We start from the raw sequence: 24,473 nt of genomic DNA, 5'->3' as shown, positions 1-24,473 counted from the left end.
TGAGAGCAGCCATGATGCACCAAGATGTTATCCCTTCTCGAGATGGTACATTTTTGCGTCAGTCTGCTGTATCACATTGTTGTGAATCGGAAATAGACAGCCGCTTGGTGAGTCTTCATTCGGCAAACATACCGGGGAGGTTGTTTATGGGCCTTTTATGCCATGGGACCTTCAATTTTCGGCAACTTTCTGAAGAATATTGTGTTTCCATTATAGAAAGAATGTTAGTTGATTTGACTTTTGTTCAGTTCATCACAAACCAACTCTTAAGTAATTCTCTGTGACCTACAGCGACCTGTAAACACATTAGATGTGAACGATTATTTTAAGTTGCTAAATGAAAAGTTAGAGCACTCGGGGATTGTTCGTTTGTGACAAAAAGAAAAGGACAAAGGTTAAGAAGACACAAATGAAGAGAGCGACTGCTGCTGCTGCTGGTGGCACGTACATGAAAATGGACATGGTACTAACCAGGACACACTGCTATGTTGCAGAGTTTGGTCTGTGTCTCAGGCCATCCGCAAGGCACCGCCCCACCTTCGTTCACACACTTCCTGGTTCGAGTCCTGGAGCCCCGCCCACAGGTCACAGAGCACAGACTCCATGATGACCACTCGTCCCACAGCCCATGCACTGCAAAATGCCCACAAATGCACGCACGGACACACAACGTGGGGATGAGGAATGAGGGTGGGGTAAAGAGGGCGGGGGTCGTCACAGGCATTAAATGGAGTTAGAAATTGAGAGAATTATGGCAGATTAAATGCGAATGAGCACATTCCTTGAAAACATTAGAAACTGGCAAAGAAATGGAGGTTAGGAATGGACGCAGTCATGCAGCAATGCAGCTTGAGGCATGAAAAGGAATTAGAAAAATCTTGCTGTCTAATTACAGCAACTACTTACCAAATAAAGACAACAAAAGGACACAAGACCCAAATTACAACCGGCACTTCACCTCCCAATTAAACAGGAAATGTTTCTCGTGTGCCCTGCAAAGTTTTCCTCCTACTTGCGCATCTGATCTAATTTTAGCAACAGATGTAGCTGTTGAGATAAATGAAAGTGGAAGAAATGAGCGGTGGAGTTGCACAAAAGCCTCGTCAATAATGAATGTGACCTCAAGACTCCTCTTGTGTTGCTTTATCATCGAGCATTACTGTGAGCACTGTCGACTTGATCCAATTCAGCCATGCAGCAGCGGCTAAACAATCTGCAAACGTGAAGTGCAAACCAATGTATGTAGCAATACGCTTCCTAAAGCTGCTTGGATATAGTTCGGAGCAACAAATGATGTTTGTTCTTAATGGTTTGAATAAGGAAATTATACATATATATATGTATGAGAGTGATTTGATTGGGGGAAAAACACATTTCGGCAAAAGAGAGTGCAAGAGACATTTTGGGGAGAAAGCCAGTTGGCCTTATGTTGAGCAAAGCTAAATAAATCATAGCAATAAATAATTAAGTCTACTCTGTGAAGGAAGGCTCAAAGGAGCAGGAGAAGGAGGCAGAGAGAGATGGTGCTATTAAATAGTCTGCACATGTGAGGTGCTGCTGGTAAATAGCGAGAGATTCTGAGATCCAGCCATCAGTGTTTATCTTCTAAAGTGGGAACCTGTTATCACTTTGCCTCATTTGCGGTGTATTTGTGATAGTACAATGTCAACGATTGAAGGAATGAGGTAAGTCCCTGTGATGATTTAGAAACGCATGACTTTGCACATGAAGATGATGAGAGATTATTTCAGGATGTGCAATGCTTAGTCACTGCATTGGGGGCGAAGGCCCACTTCAGACCCTCCAACAACTTGCTGCGGTTTATCCGTTTTCTGCCATCCCGACTCAATGAAATCAAATCATCACACAAGCTCTGACTCTGCAACATTGATCACCTTTCTACAAAATCAAATCTGACGGCTCATACAGATATTGGAAAGCTGTTGGAGAACCAAATACGTATGCAAGTAAAATATGAGGCATAATCAATACAATACACGGCCATGAAACCTAATATGTACTACAAGCATAGTATGATACCCAATGCCTTCATTGTCAAAAACTACCAATCAACAAGGTCTATCTTAGCATCAAAGTCGACGTCACAACCGGTTGTACGGGCTCCTATGGCCGGTCTATGTGCAAAAAAACACAAGAAACACGGAGGGCGAGCATTTGAAGTGCTGATGTTCGAGCCGTAGACTGGCCGCAAAAGGTCTTTGTCATGTCAAACAAACTCTACAGGCGTGTATGTTTTTTTCAGGTTACTTACGCACTTCGTGCGTCGTCCGTATGTACGGACAAGATGTGTCTTTCTTGCAATTTGCTGGTGTCAGGTTTGGGCAAAATGGGATTTTTTTCATATGTCGCACTTACGGACTCCGTATGTGTGTCGTGTGTCACACATGCACACCCACATACGTAATTAGTGTGGTCAACGCACACTCAGATATTTTGTACGACCCCCGTGTGTGTCGAGATCTTACTCCTTCATGGTCACCACAACTATATAATCTATATTATTTCTTATTTTTGTCTTATTTTTCACTTATTATGTCTACCATATTGGGTAATACAAGTTACAGGGGTTTCAGCATAGGGGTGTCTAGAGGGCTCTAATAATGTCAAAACCCGGATTTAGAAGGTCGTAAACAGGTTTTCTATGCTCTATGCTAACTACGAAAATATTTACTTTATAAATTAGGAATTCTACTGAAATTCACTAATAAACTAAATAAACCGTGATAAACGGATTACTGTATATGGATACAAGAAAGGCTTACCTGTTTAATAAACGTTTAATAAATGTTCTCGAAGAAGACATTTTTAATATGCATTTTTTAAGATGCATCCCTGTGTGCAGAAACGCATCAAACAGCCGTTCTGTAACACCCAAACAAATGAATTAAAATGGACTGAAAATCATATATGTGCATTTAGTTAGTCACTGGGTGGCACAGCAGCTACAATCTCCAACCTACACTGGTATTGTCCTAATTAAACAACACTTCTGGTGCCAATCATCACATGTATCATATAATTGTAGTTGCACAGTACTTACAGACAGCGTATTCAGGAAGAAAAAGCATCCAGTACGCTCTGTATCATTCAATGTGTGTGCATAACTGTGTCACCAAAAACTAAAGTGTGTGACGTATATTCCGGAAAATGCAGTATGCTATTAAAGTAATGCATGCAAGCTGGTGCAGGTTAACTGCAGCTCATGTTCCTAGAAAATAATTTGATTTTCTTTTTTTGAGTCAAGCTAAAAGTATGCCGAAAAGAAGCTAAAATATCCAAGATCATCTTTTATAGAAACGCATGCACAATTACAGAAGCGGGACACTTACAGTACTTATAGCGCTAATCACACAAAGGTAATGTGCAGTTAAGATGTGGGAACTCTCTAACAGCTTTAAACATATGTTCAATTATTAAACGTGCTCATGTGATTATGTATGCAGTATTAAGTAAGTTATCATCGTGTAATTTGTCATCGCTAGCATGTGAGACAACTAGACGATAATAAGACACATGCATCATATTAACCCTAAAGATGATCATCATTACTGGTATTTGAATGCAGGGTCAAAGCAGACCATGCTGCATTATTTATGTGTTCACCTCTATGCTATGAGTTCGACTCGAGTGTATTGCTTGAATGATTACTGGATACAGTATATGGTGCTATAGCATTTGACTATGCACTGACCCAGACATGTATTGCATAAAGCAGCGCTGTTTTACTCCGTGTTTTAAATGTCACCGAGTTGTGGGCAAATCAGCAGTAGCTAAACAGAACTGAAGTGGAGGTAGGACTTGACTTTGCATGCTTGAGGGCAAGGGGCTCTTTATGCTGCATCCCAAATGAAAGAGAGGAAAACGAGTTCATTTGCCAGACCACTTAATGCCTAGTTGGCTTTAAGAAGAACACGACTATTAGCTAAAATTGATTCAGTATCACCTCCATTTGGGAGTGGAGGAGGTTACACCAAAAACGCGAGCAAAAATGTCCTTTTACACATTGCCGTTGTCTTTCTGTCCATGCTGGTTTTCTATGATGTTTCACGCGCCCAAACATGTGCCCACGGACATATCCACCCACACTTACAGCACAATAATAGTACTCACTAAGTTTAAATCAAAACATAAACAGTGGGGAGAGAAAAGGAGGAAGGGAAAAAAAAAAAAAGAAACGACAATTCTGACAAGCCAATCTAGCAAATAAAATATGCACAGTGCATTCTCTCCACCTCAGGATATCTGGCGGGGACTGTGCTTGTGTGCCTTGTTTATTCATTGGGAGTAAATACATATGAAACAGAATAAATAACATTGACTTGGAATACTTCATGTTGCAGATTTTGGGAGGCAGGCTCTGAATATGTTTGCTAATGTAGATAAGGTGCATGTCAAAATTCAGATATTATTGAGTGTGTTTATAAACAGTAGGATTCCAATTCTAACCTACTGTATAGTCAGGTATATAAATAGCCTGCGCAAGAATGCTGATCAAGGTCTGCACAACATTTGTAAAAATGTGTGTAAACATAGCTGATTTGCTTCAGTAATTCTATTAAATTTACGAAAATGTCCTACAATAGAGCTTGATACTTGATCTGGATGCGCACCGACATTTAATGGGTTCACACGGAGTTCGCAGTGCATTATTTCGGAAATATTAATTGAAATTGTGCCGTTAGTTATTGTGTCACCGTGCTGTCAGACTTAACCAAAAAACATGCGCACGCGTGAGTGGAAAAACCTCTTTGACGGAGGAGTTATTTTTAAAAGTCAATTACATCAAGCTCATTAAACACATTTATGCTGCCGCCTCCACGTTGCCCGGTTTAGCAGAGTTTTCTATACCACCATTCAGCTGATCCCTGGGGTGTCCCTGCACCTCAGCAGAAGCACTGTGGTGAAATAATAAATGAAATAGAACGCAGCAACCGATATCCCATCAAAGGAGCGGCTGAGGATATTAATACCAACACTGAACAGCAAACGAGGCACTTAGACATACAAATCGTATTGCCGCATTTGGATTAAAAACAAGATTAGCATATACGCTGACTGGGATTGTTGGCTGAATCTGTAAACATAGACTGACTCCCAACTTGCTCAACAAAAAGCATTTATGCAAAACTTACATGGTCAATTACCCCACTGTTGACCTTAATCTAAAAAAATAAAACAAAAAAAAAGACAGATGGTGTTTACATTCATTCCTTACATAATATATCACTTGTGATCGTTTACATGTGGCAGAACGCAAGCTAAGTACTGTCATTAAACACCAAAAACATAACTGGAGAACAAACACAAGGCAGATGTCCCGGAGCTGACGTGTGATTCAAATTTTGATAATAACGTTACATCGGGCAACTTTATGTCTTATTCAAGGTAAGCTCGTTCAAGAAATTCTGTTTATGTGACAAGTTTTATGATCCAGTCGTGCCTCGCCACTTCACGAAATTCGCTGCTTCATTCTATCATTGCATTTCAAAAATATAAATTAATTGCTTCGTGGTTGAATACGACCTATTAGTCATAAAACCATATATAAATTATAAATTAACTATTTTCAAGGATAAAAATGGCTAAATGAACTAAAATATACATATAAGGCATTCAGAAGATGCATTCAAAGATGTTGCGATGATATGTAGTATTCTACACTGGTCACTAGGTGTCAGTAATGTTACTGTCATGTTCTGTGAGGCACACAAGCACCAGTCTTGATCGCCGAAACAATAGGCTTCAATTATCTCATAACAGACACAATAATCCCTAATAAAAAACACAGGCAAACCCCAGGCTTAGCTAAAACTCAACTCTGAGCCCCCAATGTCACTTCCTGCCCGCCCACCCCTCAGCTCTCCTTGGAAACACATTTATAGCAACACACACAAGCATGAGTCTTATTTATTATTTTCCCTTGATATAGTTTTCCTGTTATTTAATTACTCTTTCAAATGTTAAACACAGTGAAATGTGTCACGTTATCACTGTAGCATCAGCCAAACTCTGATGCTCTTTTTTTTTTTACTTTTTAATGTTTTGCTGTAGCAGATATATGTATGATAATTTTCCTCAAAATACAATCATTTGGTACGATGGTACGATGATTTGTCATGTCCCATCTGGGAACGCTGATGAATGAGCGCATACACTTTGCAGCTTACACTCATGTCCATGTTGCACACTGTGACGCTGACATTTAAGGTCTTGTTCACAACACCTGACATTAGCATGCGCACTGGGTCACCCTATCGCAAGTGGGCAGCTTTTAAGTGTGTCAGTTTACACCAGGGGATAGCGTGCATGTCCCCACACGTGTCTCACGGCAGTGGATCCCACTTCTCTGCACTCTGTCTGACATTATACATCAAACGCCTTGTTTTGGAGTTTAGCGTGTGTATTCATGAAGATAACCCCCCTGGGAGAAAACATTTCATGCATTAGAGACAATATTAAAATACTAAATCATGCTAAGAGCCCTCATTGAAATCTATTTTAATTTAATTTACTCAAAATTCTTTAGATGTGGCAATAAAGATGAATATTTAGCATCGCAACATCAAGGACATCCTTCCATCATTCACTGGAGTCATATTCAGAGGAAAGAGGTTCACTGTCACCATGCAGAATATAGTTGCTAAGAAACAAAATGTGTTTTTTTTTCAAGCTGGTGCGATGTGAACTGATTGAAAGGATTATTGATGACCCTTGCATGTCATATTGCCAGAGGAAAAGAGGACTTGACTTCTTCGTCCGCTAATTAGTACATGAACACTTGTCTTGTAATAATAGACGTGTCAAAAGACATCTGAGCTGTCTCAGATGATGACGTGAATGCAGTCAGAGAGGACAAGCACTTGAAAAACGCAACACAGGTAACATACCACGCTGAAGAACTTTCATGTTCAGACTCATGCAAGCCGTGCCGTCAGAGACATTGCTTTGTTATGTTGGAGAACAAAGCAGTTTTCTTCTCTTAGTTGCGTACAATTGTAAGGTTTTTTGTTTTTTTTTAATGAAATGTAGTAAGATCTGAGTCTCAAAACAGTGTGTACTGTAAATACTAAAAGACATCGATCAGGCACACATCTGAGACTGCTGGGAAGTTGGGAATTTCCCACTCGGAGTCCCAAACTATACAAGTGTGTAATCTTGTGTGTATTCCTTATTTACTCGAATACTGTATAAGACCTATCTGAGCCAATGACCCTTTGTCTTACCTTTGTCTGATCTTGTTAAAAATCATGGTTGAATACAATTAAATACAATGCAACACTGACCACCACTAATAATGCACAATTATCGCCGAACTGATGCAATCTGAATCACGGTGTAGCCAGTCACAGCACACAACTATGGTGCATTCAACGACCGCCGAATGAAGTGCGAAATCTTAACGCTTGGCAAAAAAATATTATCAGTGAAGCACAAAGACTAAATCTTGTGGGATTTCTAACAATGCCACATGGATGATGTACATTTTACCTGTATTATCACACATAATATTACCGACTTATGGTGAATGAGATGTGTTTTCTGCAGGAAAAATAAGCCTATTTTTGCAGAAAGAATATATGCACCCGCAATATTTATATATTTGGATAAAAAATCAGCAAATTTGCTGAAAGCATGTTGTATCGTGTGGGGAGCCACTGTACTGCATCGACTGTGTTGAATAGAAATAGCTTCAGCCAATATTTATTGTACACTATACATTTTCATTGCCTTTTGCGAGGTTGCCAGTCAGAGGTGGGAGAATTTGGAATATTATGTCAAATAAATGAGCACTAATCCCTGCGCATTCTTGAGCTCCATATAATAGCGGTGATCATTCCATGATATTGAGTCCTGTTGGACGGTCCATCGACATACCTGAGCTTATGATCCCCGGTTCACCCGGACAGGAAGCTGTATTGTTGCACATGCGTGTCTCTCGCAGGGCACCGCTGCACAGTGTCCCGTAAGGAGACGAAACACACGAGCGCGTCCTCACTTGCCAGCCGTGCCCACATGTGAGCGAACACACGCTCCACTGGGACCACTCCTCTGCTGCAGGGTCGCCTATAGATTTGGACACAGAGGCTAGTTCTTATCCATAATAAACAAAATCTATCGTGTGTTGTTTCTTAGCTTTAAACACCAGACTTCAAATCCCAGGTTTGATACATATTTAAGCACAGGATAGCAATGCTACTGCAATATACCTTATCGCCTACTAACCCAAATCCATCTGAAATTACAGCAAAGCATAGCATAGCCTATACAGTATCTAAAGCATGGATGCTTGAGCATCATTATAGTTGTTTTATAATTCTTCAAAACAGATACAGTACTGTATGTCCTAAGGTATTTACTTCCTAGAAAGAGATTATTAGGTATTAAGTCATTCCACATCTCTTGAAATTGTTTTCCAAGTACAGTGTTCTTTGATAGAGGCGTGATCACGTGGCAGAGGAGGAAATCAAATTAATTTCATGTCCGTTAATCGCATTACATCTTCATTAACATGCCGTGAGTCAGGGTTTAAGCTCATCTCCGACGCCTGGAGGAACGGGAGAATGGGAGAGCCGAGGAAGCAAGAGACGCAAAAGAGAGGACGAGACAGAGCCGTGGGTTTTCCCTGACAGAAGGGGCTTTCTGCTCAACACAGTGGGAGCGCTGAATATGCGTGTGTTTGTGTGCTTGCAATGTGTGACCGTACGCTCGTAGGCGCAGGACGACCTGTCGGGATGTAGGTCAAGGCGTCACCGTGTAATGTCATGTATTCAAAAGCACGGCTCACTGCACATAAACACTTGACATTTTTGTCTTATATTTAATAGATTATGTCATGAATATTTAAATAAGTCCATCTTTCTGTTCAAATATGGTTACGTAAAACACTCCGCGCATTCGCAAATGCCAACGGTCAACATTGGCTCACTACTCGAGGCTCTCAAGGGCTTCCAAATGTAGACAGAGGATTAATACGGGCCTTTTACTTTAACATTAAAGGGATTCTGTTTGTCACATGTGCATATATACACACACATTACGCACCTGTTTGTGCCTGAAACACACCTGGCTGGTCAGCTGATCTTGGTCTTTGCGTCTTCACCTTCAGGTCATCGTCATCATACGGGTCTAAAAGCAAACAAGAATTCTGTTTACTAAACTTAAATCTGTCATCTTAGTGAGTACCCAATGGGTAGAATGATCTGTTATTGTTTTACAATCATTACAATAGCACTAATCTTGCAGATAAAAACAATAATATGTTACATCCTCCCGAGTACAATACATTTTACATCTTGGGTGCACCTAATTACTGATGCTAATGAGCAGTTGCATGCAAATTCGGAGCAGTCTTACGGTATATTTGTCAAGCAAATCTCGAAATCTGCTTGAGACATGTTAGCTTGACAGACTTAAAGTGCAACGACTGGCTTTGACACTGACAGCCGTAAATAACAAGACAGCTTCACAAACAATATTTTGACATTTTAAGTTACTGTGATGTTGTGTGTCACAAAAAAAATAAGGATAAAAAGAACAGCTACTGGGATTTTAGTAGTGAGCACAATGTCACCGTGAACCCTGTGAAGTCAACATAGCCGTGACAGTGATTGGATGATGTGGCGCCTCAGACTGACAAGGCCTCAGAAGACACAGGTTTTCTTTTAAAAAGTGATAACTTTAAAAAAAAAAAAAAAAAAAAAGAAAGAGTGGGCTGTGACTTGCAAACATAATAAGTTGGGACCAAAGGCTGGCTCAGTAAGTCATCCCACTGGAGAACTGGGCATCTTAACTCTCAGAAGTCTTTGAGCTCGCAGATGCGGAAAATGCAGGCACAGCAGAATAGGTTGCGCGGCATGATTAAAAAAAGGAACTGCCTACGAGTCTTTAAATGGTGAAAATCGGACAAGTAAATCCAGATTTATGATCAATAAAGTTCACCATGATGGGGTCATGGTTTCGTCCCATTATATGTCATTTGTAAACGCTTTTGGCACGGGAAGGCAGCTGCTTTCAAAGCCAAAGTCAACAGACAACGAATCATGACAGTGTCTTCCTACTGGTGGAAACAAGGTTGTCATCATTCAATCAAAGCATTAGCAGCCGTTTGGTTGCAGAGGGAGCTGACGCGACTGACGTGAAGATGCAAGCTTTTCCTTCTGGATGTCCCATGATGTTATACACACTTTCTTGAAGAGGACAAAAACATTTTTTTCCCTAATGGGACACATTATTTGACTACATTTCAGCCGCTGTTCTATCAGTCCAAAGTGTGTGGCAGTCGGCTAGCTCTGTAGCATTGCCTGCTCAACTGTTTTGTTATGTCTCCATGAAAATTATGACGTTGCAGTCCAAAAGTCTCTTACTGTGGGTGATGCGGAGTCATAATTCATCCATTTTATTCACTAAAGACGACACATTAGTAGGAAAATCCTCGGTAAGGAGAGTGTGCGGTGTTAGCTTGAGCTTAGCTCGTATTCCCCCGTGCCTTCCTCACCTTTGTTTACATTCTCTACACCCCTTGCGAGCACTTCTGCCCGGCTGGGTGGTGTGTGCAGACTATGGTACTCTGGATAGCTCAGGGACGAGTCGATGATCGGTGATAAAAACCCAAAAACTCTTATCGAGTACAAGCTGTTAAACCAAACCCAATATGAGCAAAATAATACCACAAAACTACAAATGTGGAAGAGACGCTAGGCTGCGTGTGTGCGCTGCCATCTTGCATAAGTATGTGTCTTTTGTTAAACACACGTCATTTTTAATTATTTATTAACACAAATTGGGCTGAATTTGTATCAAAATAGTATATTTATAACAAAAACAAATACATTCTATTTAAACATGTATGTTCAGCAGCAGCCGTGGGCTGTAGTCAGAATGGTACAATCTTGGTCACATTCATTCATGTGGTTCGACTGCGAGATTGATAGTCGAATCAGACTCCTTCGAATTGAATCGTTAAATATTGTAAGGCACCCCTAGTTAAAATACCGAAATACAGAAAAAAAAAGGAAACCAAACGCGGGAAGATAAACAGTTTTTAAGGCGGTATATGATATGAGGTAAACAAAAAAGTATGTAAAAATGATAAAAACTACCAAGGACTCCAAAAGATTAATGACTCTGCAAAAATCTAAACTTTAATGCTTCACTGAAAACTAGAAACGGTTACACTGCATTGTCCCCTTGCTGAAACCACATAGCAGCGAGGACGATTGACATTTTCGACCCACCATTCTGCGCACCAATTTGATACATATTCCCTCTACAACAATTGGTAGTGTGGTCGAATAACAAGTTTCTCTCTTTCATAAAGCTTGCTTGTTTTGGTTCTGGGCCATTGCTCTGAGACCCAGCCACTGGAGAAGCCCAGTGCCATCCAATGCCTGGATAAACTGCATGTTTGGAAGGACATAATCAATTAAGAATGTTGCTGACTGTAAAGAACTGATTGTTGCTTAATCACATCTGAAGTCCACAACCGCTTAAAGCCAGTAGAGGTGCTGGAGATTCAGTCTCAGTTAGTTTGCTGTGTCAAGAAATGGGGGCATTAGTTATGGGAAGTTGAGTTTCAGCCACAAAGCCCTCTGTTACCAGCCACCAATTCAACACTAACAAAAACCATGTTTAGGTTGCGCTGGTAAAGGGTGAGCAAAATGATGAACTTTCCTGCATATAAAGCAGGTCTTCTACCGACTCAGCAGCTTTACACAGTGTTCAGGCAGTGTGGAAGCCACAATAATAGACTACACAGTAGCCAGATAAACTCACTTTCACTACTCTACGCCATCACTTCAGCATCCTAAAGTCAATGCAAAGAACAATGCACAGTATATCTCCCTTAGAAAAACCGCTTAGGCACTGAAGCTCCGACGTGCTTACACATGGCATGTACGCGCACAAACTGTGGTAAATAAACATAAAGAAATGTCGTGCAGCGGAGCGTGTCGGAACACGAGGCAGCAGTCTGCGGTTTGGGATGGAGCCAGTGAAAGCCACGGGCGTCTATGTTGGACTTGAGTCGGATTTAAGCCTGCTGGGAAGCCTGTGCATGTGTGATTGTTTGTGTATGGGAGATCATATGCTAACATGGGGGGAAACAGCTGTGTTAAATTAAAAAAAAAAAAACAACAACAACAAAAAAAAAAAGGCGAACGCAACAAAAGTGTTTTGCTGTGGACTGCTGTCAGCTGTTTCAGTGCGGCGTCATGTAATGGATGTACACTTTTTTCAACACTAACAATCACAAATGCTTTTCTCGCCTATACATCCATTGCAGGTTTATAGCTCTCTGGTGCTGTCCATTTATTGCAGAGTCCATCTGGGAGGGCCCAAGCTGATAGAAGCACACTGTAATGGACATTTTATAAGCTACTGGACAGATAGATCCACTCCAGTTTCTCTTCCTTACCCCTTTCTGCCTCCAAAGCAGATATGAGAAGAGAAGTTGAATTAGATTGGTGCAGGGGTGCAGGACAGCGTCTCCGCGGCTATGAGGACCTCAAGGTCGTGTGTGTGCTTTCAAAATGGATTCAGAATCAAGTTTTCTCAACCCCACGGGCTGCCTGTGTATTTGTCTCGTTTCGTCCCCTTTGGCACATACACAATCACATATATACACAATGATCTGCACAACCCTGCCATACTTTCTGTGGCCAAATTGGTTTTGTTTCATTTCTCTTCCATTTCTTTGCTGCCCCATCACCTGTTTGGCTTTTCTCTTATGACATACTTCTAAATGTTCCAACTATTATTCTGCCCTCAAACCTTTTCTTACCCTTACTTTTGTGAAAAGCACATCATAATATTGATAAATAGCAAACGCCAATCACAGGATGTTTATGGCTTGCTTACAGCAAACTGCATTCACAATACTGTAAGTGCATTTTTTGCACAGCTGCCTTGTTCTTGGTACGTTTGTGTGGGCATTGGGGACAAACCAATGTAACTTCATGGGTCATGCCTTTCTATGAATACAAGCTTGGAAAGGGGTCTTGGAATGAACACATTATGCATGGATATAAAAGCTCTCTGCTAAAAATATTCACTGTTGCTTAATTAAATGCTGGAACTGTAAGAAAAGGGCAACATGTGTAGGTGTTTGATTAAGTAAGGCCAAGATTTCACATTCATGACAGCAGTGATACATGACGGGGTGGGCGATACTACAAAGTCGCTCTGACACCAAGTGAATACAGGGTGAGTATCGCAGATACCGATAGTTTTTATTTGGACATTTTTCAAGATCACTGAATGATTTTGTGAGTTTTGCCTTCAATTTGTTGACCGTGATTATTGTCAGAATAAAACACAGGGCAGAGATTTTAGACAAGCAAAAAAATATATACAGTATCTATCGCCTAGGTATGCTCCGATCGATCGGCCACTGATCAGGATCAGCTGACTTCCGTGAAAAAATTTGACAGACATATGCCAAAAACTGATTGGCGGGCGGCGGCAAACACTTCATGTGTGCTGTGTGACGCAGGGTTGCCGACACCCATGTTCAGCTGACAACGGACGCACTCTTCCCATAAACACTTAAACTGACACCAGCTTCCCGACTTTACATCTGGGTTCCAACCCGCAACGGAACGTAACATCAAAAGGGATAAATGAACATTTAACGTCCCTTTTACCTTGATTAAGATGTGATTGTTGATGGAGACAGCTACGAGGCACCGCATTGTGTTTGGTTTGAGTTTGTTTGTTTGAATTTGTTTGTTGAATTCCATAGTGTTTCTCACCTTCTTTAGCCAACTGTTGGCACTTGCAACTTTCTTTGGCTCCATTGTGGGTTATTTTGCAGCCGCGATCAATAAGAACAGCAGAGACTTGTGGTGTAACTGTGTTAATTAGAAAACAACTACAGAGTCAACTGCTGATGATGTCATAGACGGGCGACGAAGTTGGGGGACAGTGACTTCCAAGTGCCGCAGGGACGTTTTGTGACAAAAAATATGTTACAAACTAAGTTGGACTCACGCAGTGGATTAATAACGCGAGAAGATGCGCCCCGCCAACCTCTACTACATGCTTTTTGCAATGTTAAAACACTCAACTTTAGATACATGCTTTCATTTGAACCATCTCAGTTAATGCAGCCAGCATTGTCCTAATCCTGATTGGACACGAGAAAATAAAAAAAGACAGCTGAAGTTAGCTTTTTTTTTTTTTTTTTTTTTAGTGGGTCATCAGCTTTTCTGAAACACTGTTGAAACCAAGGGTTAGACAAATTTTTCCACTCTCCGGGGAGATTGTGAGCTTTCAGCTAAATTGGATGAAAACAAGAGCCAAATTCAATCGCCATCTCAGATGGAACTCCGCTTTAGATTTGACTCCATCCACACAGCGAGGTTGGCAAGTACAGACCAACACGGAGGTGAGAACTATCATCTGACACCAACGATATGGATGTACATGACGGAGCTACGTTGAACAGATCAATTTCTGTTCAAGCTCGTCTCTGAAGGAGGATGGTGTTGCCATAGCAACCTCATCATGCAGACGCTGTTAAGAAATTTTGAAGAGTGGTAACGAGGGGATGGTTGGTGGAAGGGATTATGAATCAGTGTCCCCTCTGGGGGCTGCTCGCTGTGCCCCTGACAGCAAGGTGAACACATTGAGTGGATGGTTGCTCTCTGATGGTCAGAGGAAGCCGTCTTGTTGTTGCTACGATGCTGGCATCCACCCTTTTTCAATCTTCAGTATTACTTTTTCATATTCAGTCGTGGGTGTGTTCTTCAGCATTCTCGTTCCCATTTTCTGTCAGCAAAGCATCTGCCATGGATCCTCTCAGCCAGACTGTGTCGGCTCATGTCATAATTTCGGTCACGCATGCCCATTCGCGTGTAACGACTATTTCAGTATGCAACAAAGAAAAGCAGAGTATGCAGTCAGCACACTCAAATGCATTCATGATACAATTCCTCCACAAACATACAAGTTGATTGTTTTGCATGGCTACTTATTGTTGTTCACAGGGCATTGATTACACAATTCATGTCATACCTGGTAGGGATGCTTGGAAAACAAGCAAATAGTTAAAACAGAGAATCTTTTTATCGGACTCTCTCGAGAAATCAAATATTCACACGCCATTTAACTCTATCGTTTGGCAATAATGCAGTTTTGATTATTGTGGCTACGGTTTGCAGTCGTTTAGAACTGCTTTTCATCATACAAAAGAGTGTTTTTAATGCTTTATGGTATGGCAGTGGTTCTCAGTTATTTTCTGTCATGCCCGAAAAGGAGACTTTTTTCACGCTCTCCCTGATTTAAAATACTGTGTCCCCTCGTCTATCGCGGGGGATAGGTTCCCAAAGTAGCACGTAGCCAACTTTATTTGTTTGCAATGATTATATATGTGTTAAGGCTGTAAAACCCCTCACCATACACTTTATATACTTTTCTCTGACAGGCATTAACATTTTTTTCACATTTCTCTCTTGTTTAAAAACTGAATGTTCAAGCAGATCACACAGTTTGGTAGTTTGCTAGCGACTATTGACCACAACAGGAAACTGCACGGAGGAGATTGATTGACAATGGTCTACAGCCAGTCAGGGCGCAGAACAAAATGGGCGGGTTCTCCGTTAGCCAATAAGGACAGTTATGGCTCTATATTTAGCCGGCTATTGCCTACTGTGGGTTCCTAATATGCTCGTACAGGCACGAAAACACACAGACAAGTGGAGCTGCACACGTCTTCAACATGAGTATACCACACCCTCTACTGGTAGTAGAGTACTGATAGATCGCTCTAATACGCCACAAGGACGCAGAACACAATGCACGTCCATACACCGTTAAAAAAAAATATGCAAAATTGCACTTGGAACACTGCACTATTGAGAACCCTGCAATATTTATTTACCTGTACAAACCTCTGTATGAGTTGCTGTCACCAGCATCGTTCAAGCGTGAATAAAGACACTAACAGACCTGCCAACCTTGAAGAAATGGTATGAACATAGTCTCCCCGGCCTCTCACGCCCCCTGACACTGTTAAAATATGCATAATGCTCAATGTGGAAGTATGAAAACAGAAATAGCAACAAAAAAAAAGAAGAAAGAAAAAATACATTTGCAAGAAAAGATTATTCATTTAAATATGCGACTGTGAATATATTATATGACGTGTTATTAACACAGAAATATTGTGCATTGTTACAGTCTGGTACGTCTGGTAACACACACTTGTTTGTTTCATGCTATTATGCTCAGTGTGTTCTGTTCCGGATATTATTGCTACTGCACGGGAGATAACTGCATAAAGGCATTCAATTATCCACTTCTGCACTGGCTCGTGTTTAATACCAACAATGTTCTTGTCTGTGCTCAGCCATTACAGCAAAACAAACCTATGAGCGGCAGTTCTCTGTACCTTCCATCCACTCATACAAACTTCCCATCCACTTCTCGCCCCTTACTGGAAAGACCCGATTTGCCTCAAAAAACGGCCACACTCAGGCAGCAAAGCACAGAGGAGGCACATTTGTACATGTTTTGACTGCAAAATGAGTTTGTCAGTCTTACTGCTTCCACCATGCGTCGCAGCCATCTGATGAATTAGTCGCACGCTTGGCACTCCTAATCTTATTTGCGTAGGCATGCAGGGCAGATGTTCATATCATTAATTTTTACTAGTTTGCTGTCACTGCTCCCATCAGCTGCTATGTAGTAAAACATCAGATATGTAAATCCAAAATATTCAAACAACAATGATCATATTCATCATTTCTGTTGTTTTTCATTTTGAAAATTACTCATATCCCTGACATTTTCAGACAAAAGGAAACCAATTTAAATATAAAATGCAATCTTTTGCACCATTCTAAGGGATACCTGTGTAACGGATGCCAGCCAGTGTGGCTGTGTGGATGCACATTTGCAAACCTCACTCACTGACACCTTAAGAGTTGGACATAGAATTGACAGTCCAGGCTTTTAGCTGATCCCCGGTGGAACGCAGGGCCGGCTGAACCAGGTGGGTTACACTGATGAACCTGTTGCTGATGTGCGAAAGTGTGATGGTAAACCTCACTCCTCACTCCTGGGCATCAAGTTGACAGCTTAGGGTTTTTAACCCCATGCCTAGCGCTCTCGACTCTCATTCTGCAGACCCTGGTTTGAGCCCACGCTGAATGCAGGACAGGCTGGACCAGACTTATATCAGAATTTGCATTCTAATCAGCTAAAACTACTGTGGCCTCCTTTTACCACCGGCTGCTGAGAGGCATGTTCCTCGTGTTTGCGACACGCTTGACAGAGAAACTGAACTCCAGAATGTGTTTTGTGTGGTTGATTTATTGCTGAGACCAGGGTATGGTTAACTGAGGATATGGACATGTAAGTATGATGTCAGAAGTAGTGGCGTGAAGTAGAAGAATTAGTGTGACAAACATGATAATGTGCGTAAACGCAGTCAACAAAATTACGGCTTCCTAGCCTATCGGCTCTCCACTCCCTCCCCCTGCACGGATTAATACTTCCTCACACACCCACCAATGACCACGTGACCACACCCACCATACCCATATAGACAGCTACCTAAACCTGTTTCCTGCAATAACTTTAGAACGCTGCAGATACCCTTTTTAAGAAAGCATATGGAACTTTTTTCAACTGGAATATTTTGGCAAAATGTGGAAAAAAAACAGCCATTTTTTGACAACCCCTCTTTTTGAAGACTGTTAAAAATATATATATATTATAGTTAATTATATTATTATTATTGATTATTATTGTATATTTTATTTCTTAGCTACTATACAGTTGTTTGATGACTGCTACATTGACCATCATTATCTTAAAATAAAAACAAATCAGGAATAATAAATACTAAATAATAAATGAATACATAACCAAATAAAACACTACGCCACTATGACACTACGACTCTCTAGCCACTGAATCTTCTTTTCTAACAAAAAAATACCTTCTTATAGTTGGATCAATACAGTAATATCTTCGAGGACAACGTAATGCAGTCTTTTGCTGCATTCTTGAGTCATTGTGCCACATTATTTATCGCTGCTGGTCACATCTGCCTCATTACTATTGTGACAAAATATTGAATTTTTTCCCCCCTCACCACAGGCTAGTAAAGTTCAAAAGCCCTTCAGTAACACCTTTTTCATTTTTCCACAGTGTGCTGTAGTCTCCATGCAGAAAATGAACACACTTAAATAGCCCGAGGTGGGAACAAGCTTGCTCTTTACAAGGCTTAAGAAGCTGTCAGGACCGCATCACTTTAGATGAGCTATGTCTATTCTTCGCTTCTCCTACCCTGCAACACAAATATTCCAGATCATTTGGTCAAAGGAGAGAGGAAATGTTGAGCAAACATGTGCCTCGATTGCATAAATTGTAGAGAGCAGTCAAACCAACAGGACTAATTCTGATCGCAGTTCTGCAGCAGGAAGGAAGCACCACTCTAAGAGAGTTAATTCAGGGACATAGTTCAGCCCTTATGATCAGAGTGGCGTATCTTCCCCAAGGACAAATGCTACGTAATATGTGTCAGCTAGAAAGAGGCTCTGGGAATTTTAACACTCCTGATTTTCAGGACACCATGCTTGGATAGTTTATGGGCGTGCACACCCGTCTTGAGTGACTGTGCATCAAAATGTCACCAAGCAAGGGCTCATGTGAAATAAAAAAAATACTTTATCCATTATTACACCTGCTTTGCCTTTAAATGTCCCTTGCAATATTAGGTAAAAATACTTTTATCCCTGTTGAGAGTCATTCGTAGCACACAGCAGTAACGGAAATGGGAACTTTTAGCATCAGGCCATTAGTCTAAATGAGGTGCAATGAGACTAAAAGGAGGTGGTCAATCATTGCCTGCACATTGAGGTTTTTTTTATCCTTACAACCCACAAGTGCTGATAATCATGCATTGCTGTGCTGCAGAGATACCACCTGACTACAGTACATTCTGGTATACCTTCTATTGCACCCATATTGCAGATAGGACCTGCAGCGGATAAACCAAATTGCTCCGTCGATCATCGACTCCTCACTCCCGCAGAACCTGCCACACCATCCACTCAAGCAATCTCTGCAAATGGGTTTTTCGAAAATCACGGAAGATGACTCAAACGCCGGACAGGGCACTCCAACTATGTGAGACTCGTGCACACCTGGACCATCAACACCAGAGATGTGGACACATCATTGACCCTGGAACAACTATAGTCCATCCTCAAGAGCAATGGGATCTAGGTACACCAACATACCCCGGAGAGGAAATTCACTGGTAAACAACCCAGGGAATAACATGTACTAATATGACCTTTCAATCAATATACTGTGCCTGAAACATTTTGGACAAGACAACATCCACCAAGACCTGCACAGCTATATGGATTTAGTACATATACAGTCATGTGAAAAAAATACAAAACCTATTATGATGCTTAAAATGCTTTGGAAGACACGCTAGCATACATGTAATACAGACAACCCCAAAGTTGTATAATCATTAGACAACTGGTCAATGACATACGTGCTATTAGATGCACATAAATCCCGCCCATGGCATGTTTTTCTACCGATCTTGCTCAAATTTTACAGGCGCGTATGTCAGCCCCCCTAAATGTGTGTATCTAAATGTACCGCGGGTGTTTTGTAGAGCACACTGAGCTGTGTGACACATTTCAAGTCAATTCAACTTATGGGTTCAAACTTTGGGGTTTAATAACCGCGCCAGCATGTGGCATGTTTGTCATAAAAATAACACAACATTCACCACAGCAGGGGTGCATGTTTTGACAAATTGACGTGAATGATGTGACAGTACATACGACAGAGAGCCTTAAATAACTGCAATACAGCAGTAATACAGACAGTGCTGTGCAAAATTATAATAAAAAGACACAACGAAAACAATCAAATGTAATCAATATGGAATCTGCTCAAATTAAACTGAATCAGCATATTAAAAGGTGCTATCCCTCCTTGGTTCCAGTTTTTTCACCCCAAAAAATATACATCGCGGTTCGTTAACCGTGCCCTCACGCTATTGCGTTTTTAAAAAAATTAATGAATTAATAAAAGATCACTAGTTCATGGTTGAATACAGCCTAGTATAACTCAAAATATATGCATATACTGTATAAACAAATTGTATGTACTCTTATCCCAAATTAAGCATTTTCAATCGTACAATTGGCTCAAAAATGTAAAAGTAAGGCTTTTAGAAGATGTTATACAGTCTGTGGTGTCATGTCTGTGACGTTGTGTGCGCCTTCACGAGTGACGTGAGAGTTGCTGACTGTTAGCATGGTGAGAAGTGTGGACAGTGCCAGTGAAGGGGGAGTGGCGTCAATGTATGTCTGTCGCTCACTCACGGCATGTGCACAGGCACGTGCCGCAGTGTGCGCCCACACACATATGCACATTCTCAGAGAGGGTTTTGACAACTGTGCAGTCATGTCTGAACGGAAAGAGGGCGGGACATAGTACGCTCGAATGCTAGCGGAACAATTGCGGTGCCTAACCTTGACAGACAGAAGCTTTAATGTGCAGACACGTTTCACAACCGCCTGCCAAAAACGTACTTATATACTGTAATAATAATGCTGTCTCTGACTTTTCCTGGTTGCCCTTGTTTTTTTTCTGTAGTCTCACAGTGGCTGTTGTGTCACAGGCGTTGCAACAACAAAACTGCAAAATTATATTACAACTACTCCATAAATATAATGTATAAAATGTAAAAAATGGGTTCAAAAATGAAAATGTTGAGATATCATCATGAGTAGGTTAAATGGAACAGTACCAGGAAGTAAACGGCACCTAGGATGGTGTTTCTTTTTAAATGTAATAACACAGGAAGTAAATCAACTTATAATCTAAGAGTGAAAGTCTTACTTCCAATGTGTTCCTGTCCTTCAAAACATTATTGTGTCACTCATCTTCAACTTGCCCATGACCCTATCAGTCACATTTTTGCACCTTCCTGCTTTATATCAACACTTTCTGACTTTTCCACTTTCATGACTGGCCTCAATCGGTCCTTTCATGACCAACCACGCCATCTTTCTCACCTCTCTATCACTGCCAATGTCAGCAGGGGGCATATTTTCACTTCCTTTAGTCTCACCTCACATTCACAGTTGCCTGGACTGGACCGACAAAAAAAAAAAGACTCATAATTTTGGTGCACTGTTCCATAGGCCTGGACTTGGTAAGTACACACTGGTATTATTCGGTTCTTAACATACAGTACATCATTAAGCCACAGATTATACAAAAGTGAGTTTTTAAGTTTTAAATTGGTGTTTGTGCTTCCAACTGCATTGAGCAGTAGTGATGGAAAATTCAATTCCTTTTACTGACTCCAGTTCTTATGAGTCACTCATTTAAGTGAATCGGTTCACTCTAGTCACTCCTCACAAAGCGCATGCCCAGAAACTCGCCCATGCGTAACAAGTTCGACAGTTGAGCTATACATGGCAAACACCCGTGAGTCAGTAAACCTCAGGTCTTCACCGAGTATCCGTGAGTCAATGAAACTCGAGTCTTCGCCGAGTACCTGTGAGTCAATGAAACTCAAGTTTTCATCGAGCACCCGTGAGTCGGTGAAGTTGGAGCCTTTACCGAGTACCCGCAAGTCAATGAAACCTGAGTCCACGTTGAGTACTTGTCAGCGAGTGTAACTGGAGTCATTGTTGAGTACCCGTGAGTCAATGAAACTCAAATTTTCATCGGGCACCTGAGAGTCAGTGAAACTTGAGTCTTTTGCGAGTACTCGCAAGTCAATGAAAGTGGAGTCTTCCTCAGTTACCCGTGAGTCAGTGTAACTGGGGTCTTCACCGAGTCCCCTTGAGTCAATGAAACGTTAGTTTTCGTGGAGCACCCGTGAGTCATTGCAACTTGAGTCTTCCCAGAGCACCCATGATGCACGACAAAGCCTCGGGTAGGGGAGGGAAAGGAGATTTGACCTGAGGCAAGGACCAGACTAACATGTTACCTGGTTTCCTTTTTTAATTTAGCTAGCGGTAGAAGGGGTGAGTAAGCAAACAAACAATCAAAGACGAGTACCCGCGAGTCCCGATTCAGTAAAAGCTCATTAATGACTAGTCATGGCTCAGGTGAGCAACCAGATCCACTAAATTCCCGATTGACCCAACATTGCAATCCCTGCAGAATGCTTCAACCAACACTCAGTAACAAACACACACACTAAGCAACATAGCAGCAGGTCTATCTTCAGCTCTACTGGTGGTAGCTGTTCTCTACTGGAGCACAAAATGAAACACATAAGAGAATGAAAAGCAAGATTAGCGTCAAGATGGACTGAGCCATGCTTTGAGGGCCTCCCTTCTCTCCACAGGGGAGCCTTCCATGTGTTTAGTTGCATGTTTGTAGCTTGAGTGCGCTGCTGCTTCCTCAAACAAGTGGAGAAAGAAGAAAGAGAGCTGAATTGATCTTCCAACAAGGAAAGGCACAGTAGGTGAAGGCGATAGATGAAGAATTAAAGGTCCCCTATTATGCAAAATGGACTTTTTAATGATGTTATCTGGGTGCCCAGGTTCTTTTGAGGACCTTAAAACATGCTCCACTTTTCAAAGAAGAGGCACTCAAAAGGTCAGTTTTGTTCCGGGTTTTTATGACATCATGAAGAGGACATATCCTTCCTCATGGACGTGATGCCGTCTTTGATCTGATGGAGGGCAGCTTTGTTAAAAAAAAATGAAAAAGAAGAGGCTTCGCTACACATCTTAAGATAGAGTCCAACTCTCATGCGCGCCGTAGGTTTGATCATCTTTTTCTTCCGCTAATAGAACAAGATGTTGCTGTTAAAATGTGAGTGTAATAGTGTACGTCTTACCACACTGTGCAGACAACTGGATAAAGTCCACAATCGTTGCAATATAACATTGTGGGCCCCCTGAGACCTATTTAGAATAGCGGAAAATGTGTATAATATAGAACTTTGAAATAGCTGCATCTTTCTACTCAACGTGAGAGGTACTCTGTACAATCCAAATAGCCACTAGAGTGCACTTGACTGATTTAGATTTCCACTTGGCAGTGTGATGATATTATAGGGTCAGCTCTACTGGGCTTCGGACTCTCACTGTATCAACCCTTTGGGCTGCCTAAGCATCATTGCTCCTATCACCAGGGTAACGACCCCATTGTTGGTAAGAGACTGGACAGCTGCCTGTGAAAACGATGGCAAACTAGCATTTTGTTTTTACACATCACCAAATACAACAGCTGTGTGCATGCAAGTGCTTCCCTTTTTTGTGTCTACGAGGGCATCATGAGTGTGTACGAGTGCATCTGTGTGCGTGAGGGAGCCAAGGGAAAGGGTAATGAGGACCACTGGGGCTCGTTTAAACTACCAGGGTTCACTAGCTAAGAAGCGTGCCTGGGCTCCAACACACCCCTTTCTAGACTGACTTCCCAAGGCAAGGAACATCACGGGCAGCTCCAGTGCCTTCCAGGTCTTATCATTTCCACCCAACTTCACCTCGGGGCCCATCCAGATGGCTTCGATTCCACCCAGACCCTTTAGTCTCAGCAGCCCGAAGAATGAAGATGCATCGCGTGGGTGAGACGATCCCCTTGGCTCTATAAGGTCTTCCCACCTCTCCACGGTGACATTTAGATGTGAGATTGTTCTACTAATCAAGAGCAACACCTTGTGCCGATATGCTGTTAAAAATAGACTGTATCTGTAGAACAGACTGTCCACGAATGGCTTCATGGTTTGAGTTGTCGTCTCCTCACGTAGTACTTAAAACGAGGCACTGAACACTGAGTGGCTCCTGACAGGCAACCTGCTGCCCCTTACGTTTGCGTGTCAGTCGGCAATTTTTCTGCATCACATTGAAAACTAACAACACGATCACAGTCCATTTCCATTTATTTCCAGCACTCAATGCATACGCTGGACAGTAAATGTCATCTCTTGTCAATATAAAAACGAACGCAGGTGCACACACACACACACACACACACACACACACCCCCACACACACACACACACACACACACAAGCCTTATCACTTTACATTGATTTCCCGCTGGCCAACCAACTGCTTAGCCCATCTTTGTGGTGACAGGATGACCCATGAGGCCTGTTAGAAACTCCGTCTCTCTCACATACACACACACACTTTTATACTGTGTATAGGGAGACATACTGCAGCCTGCAGGGAACTCCCGCAAGCATTTATCGACTGCTGTGTGAAAGTGGCTATTAATCCGTCAAAGGCTTTAAAAGCCTATGATATTGGAGCATGCATGCTAATTACTTGCTAAAGACTTGCGTGCCTACATGCGTACACCTTGGTCAGCATCATACATTAGTTGCAGAAGGTCAGACTCTAACCCAAACAGACGTGAACCAAATCCATTTTTCCCATAAGAAATAATGTAAATCCAACTAATCCATCCCAGAAGGGCAAAAATGTTAACACTAAATACGT

General features: G+C 41.6%; 1 protein-coding gene across 16 annotated transcripts in view; it reads right to left on the bottom strand.

Annotated features, from left to right (window-relative positions):
• The window catches only part of adgrb2 (adhesion G protein-coupled receptor B2), a 468,300-nt gene that overhangs the window by 101,310 nt on the left and 342,517 nt on the right, over positions 1 to 24,473 (bottom strand). For 13 of the 16 annotated variants that reach the window (XM_054763627.1, XM_054763619.1, XM_054763622.1 and 10 more), the window contains 3 exons: positions 9,064 to 9,147; positions 7,897 to 8,085; positions 472 to 633 (listed from right to left, as the gene is read on the bottom strand). In XM_054763627.1, coding sequence (XP_054619602.1) covers positions 472 to 633; positions 7,897 to 8,085; positions 9,064 to 9,147 — 435 coding nt within the window. The remainder of the gene's footprint in view (positions 1 to 471; positions 634 to 7,896; positions 8,086 to 9,063; positions 9,148 to 24,473) is intronic. The other 3 variants (XM_054763615.1, XM_054763623.1, XM_054763629.1) reach the window with 3 other exon arrangements.

This window comes from Dunckerocampus dactyliophorus, chromosome 20, assembly GCF_027744805.1.
Source record: "Dunckerocampus dactyliophorus isolate RoL2022-P2 chromosome 20, RoL_Ddac_1.1, whole genome shotgun sequence".
Taxonomy (NCBI): domain Eukaryota; kingdom Metazoa; phylum Chordata; class Actinopteri; order Syngnathiformes; family Syngnathidae; genus Dunckerocampus; species Dunckerocampus dactyliophorus.
This window is presented reverse-complemented; position numbering and strand designations above follow the sequence as displayed.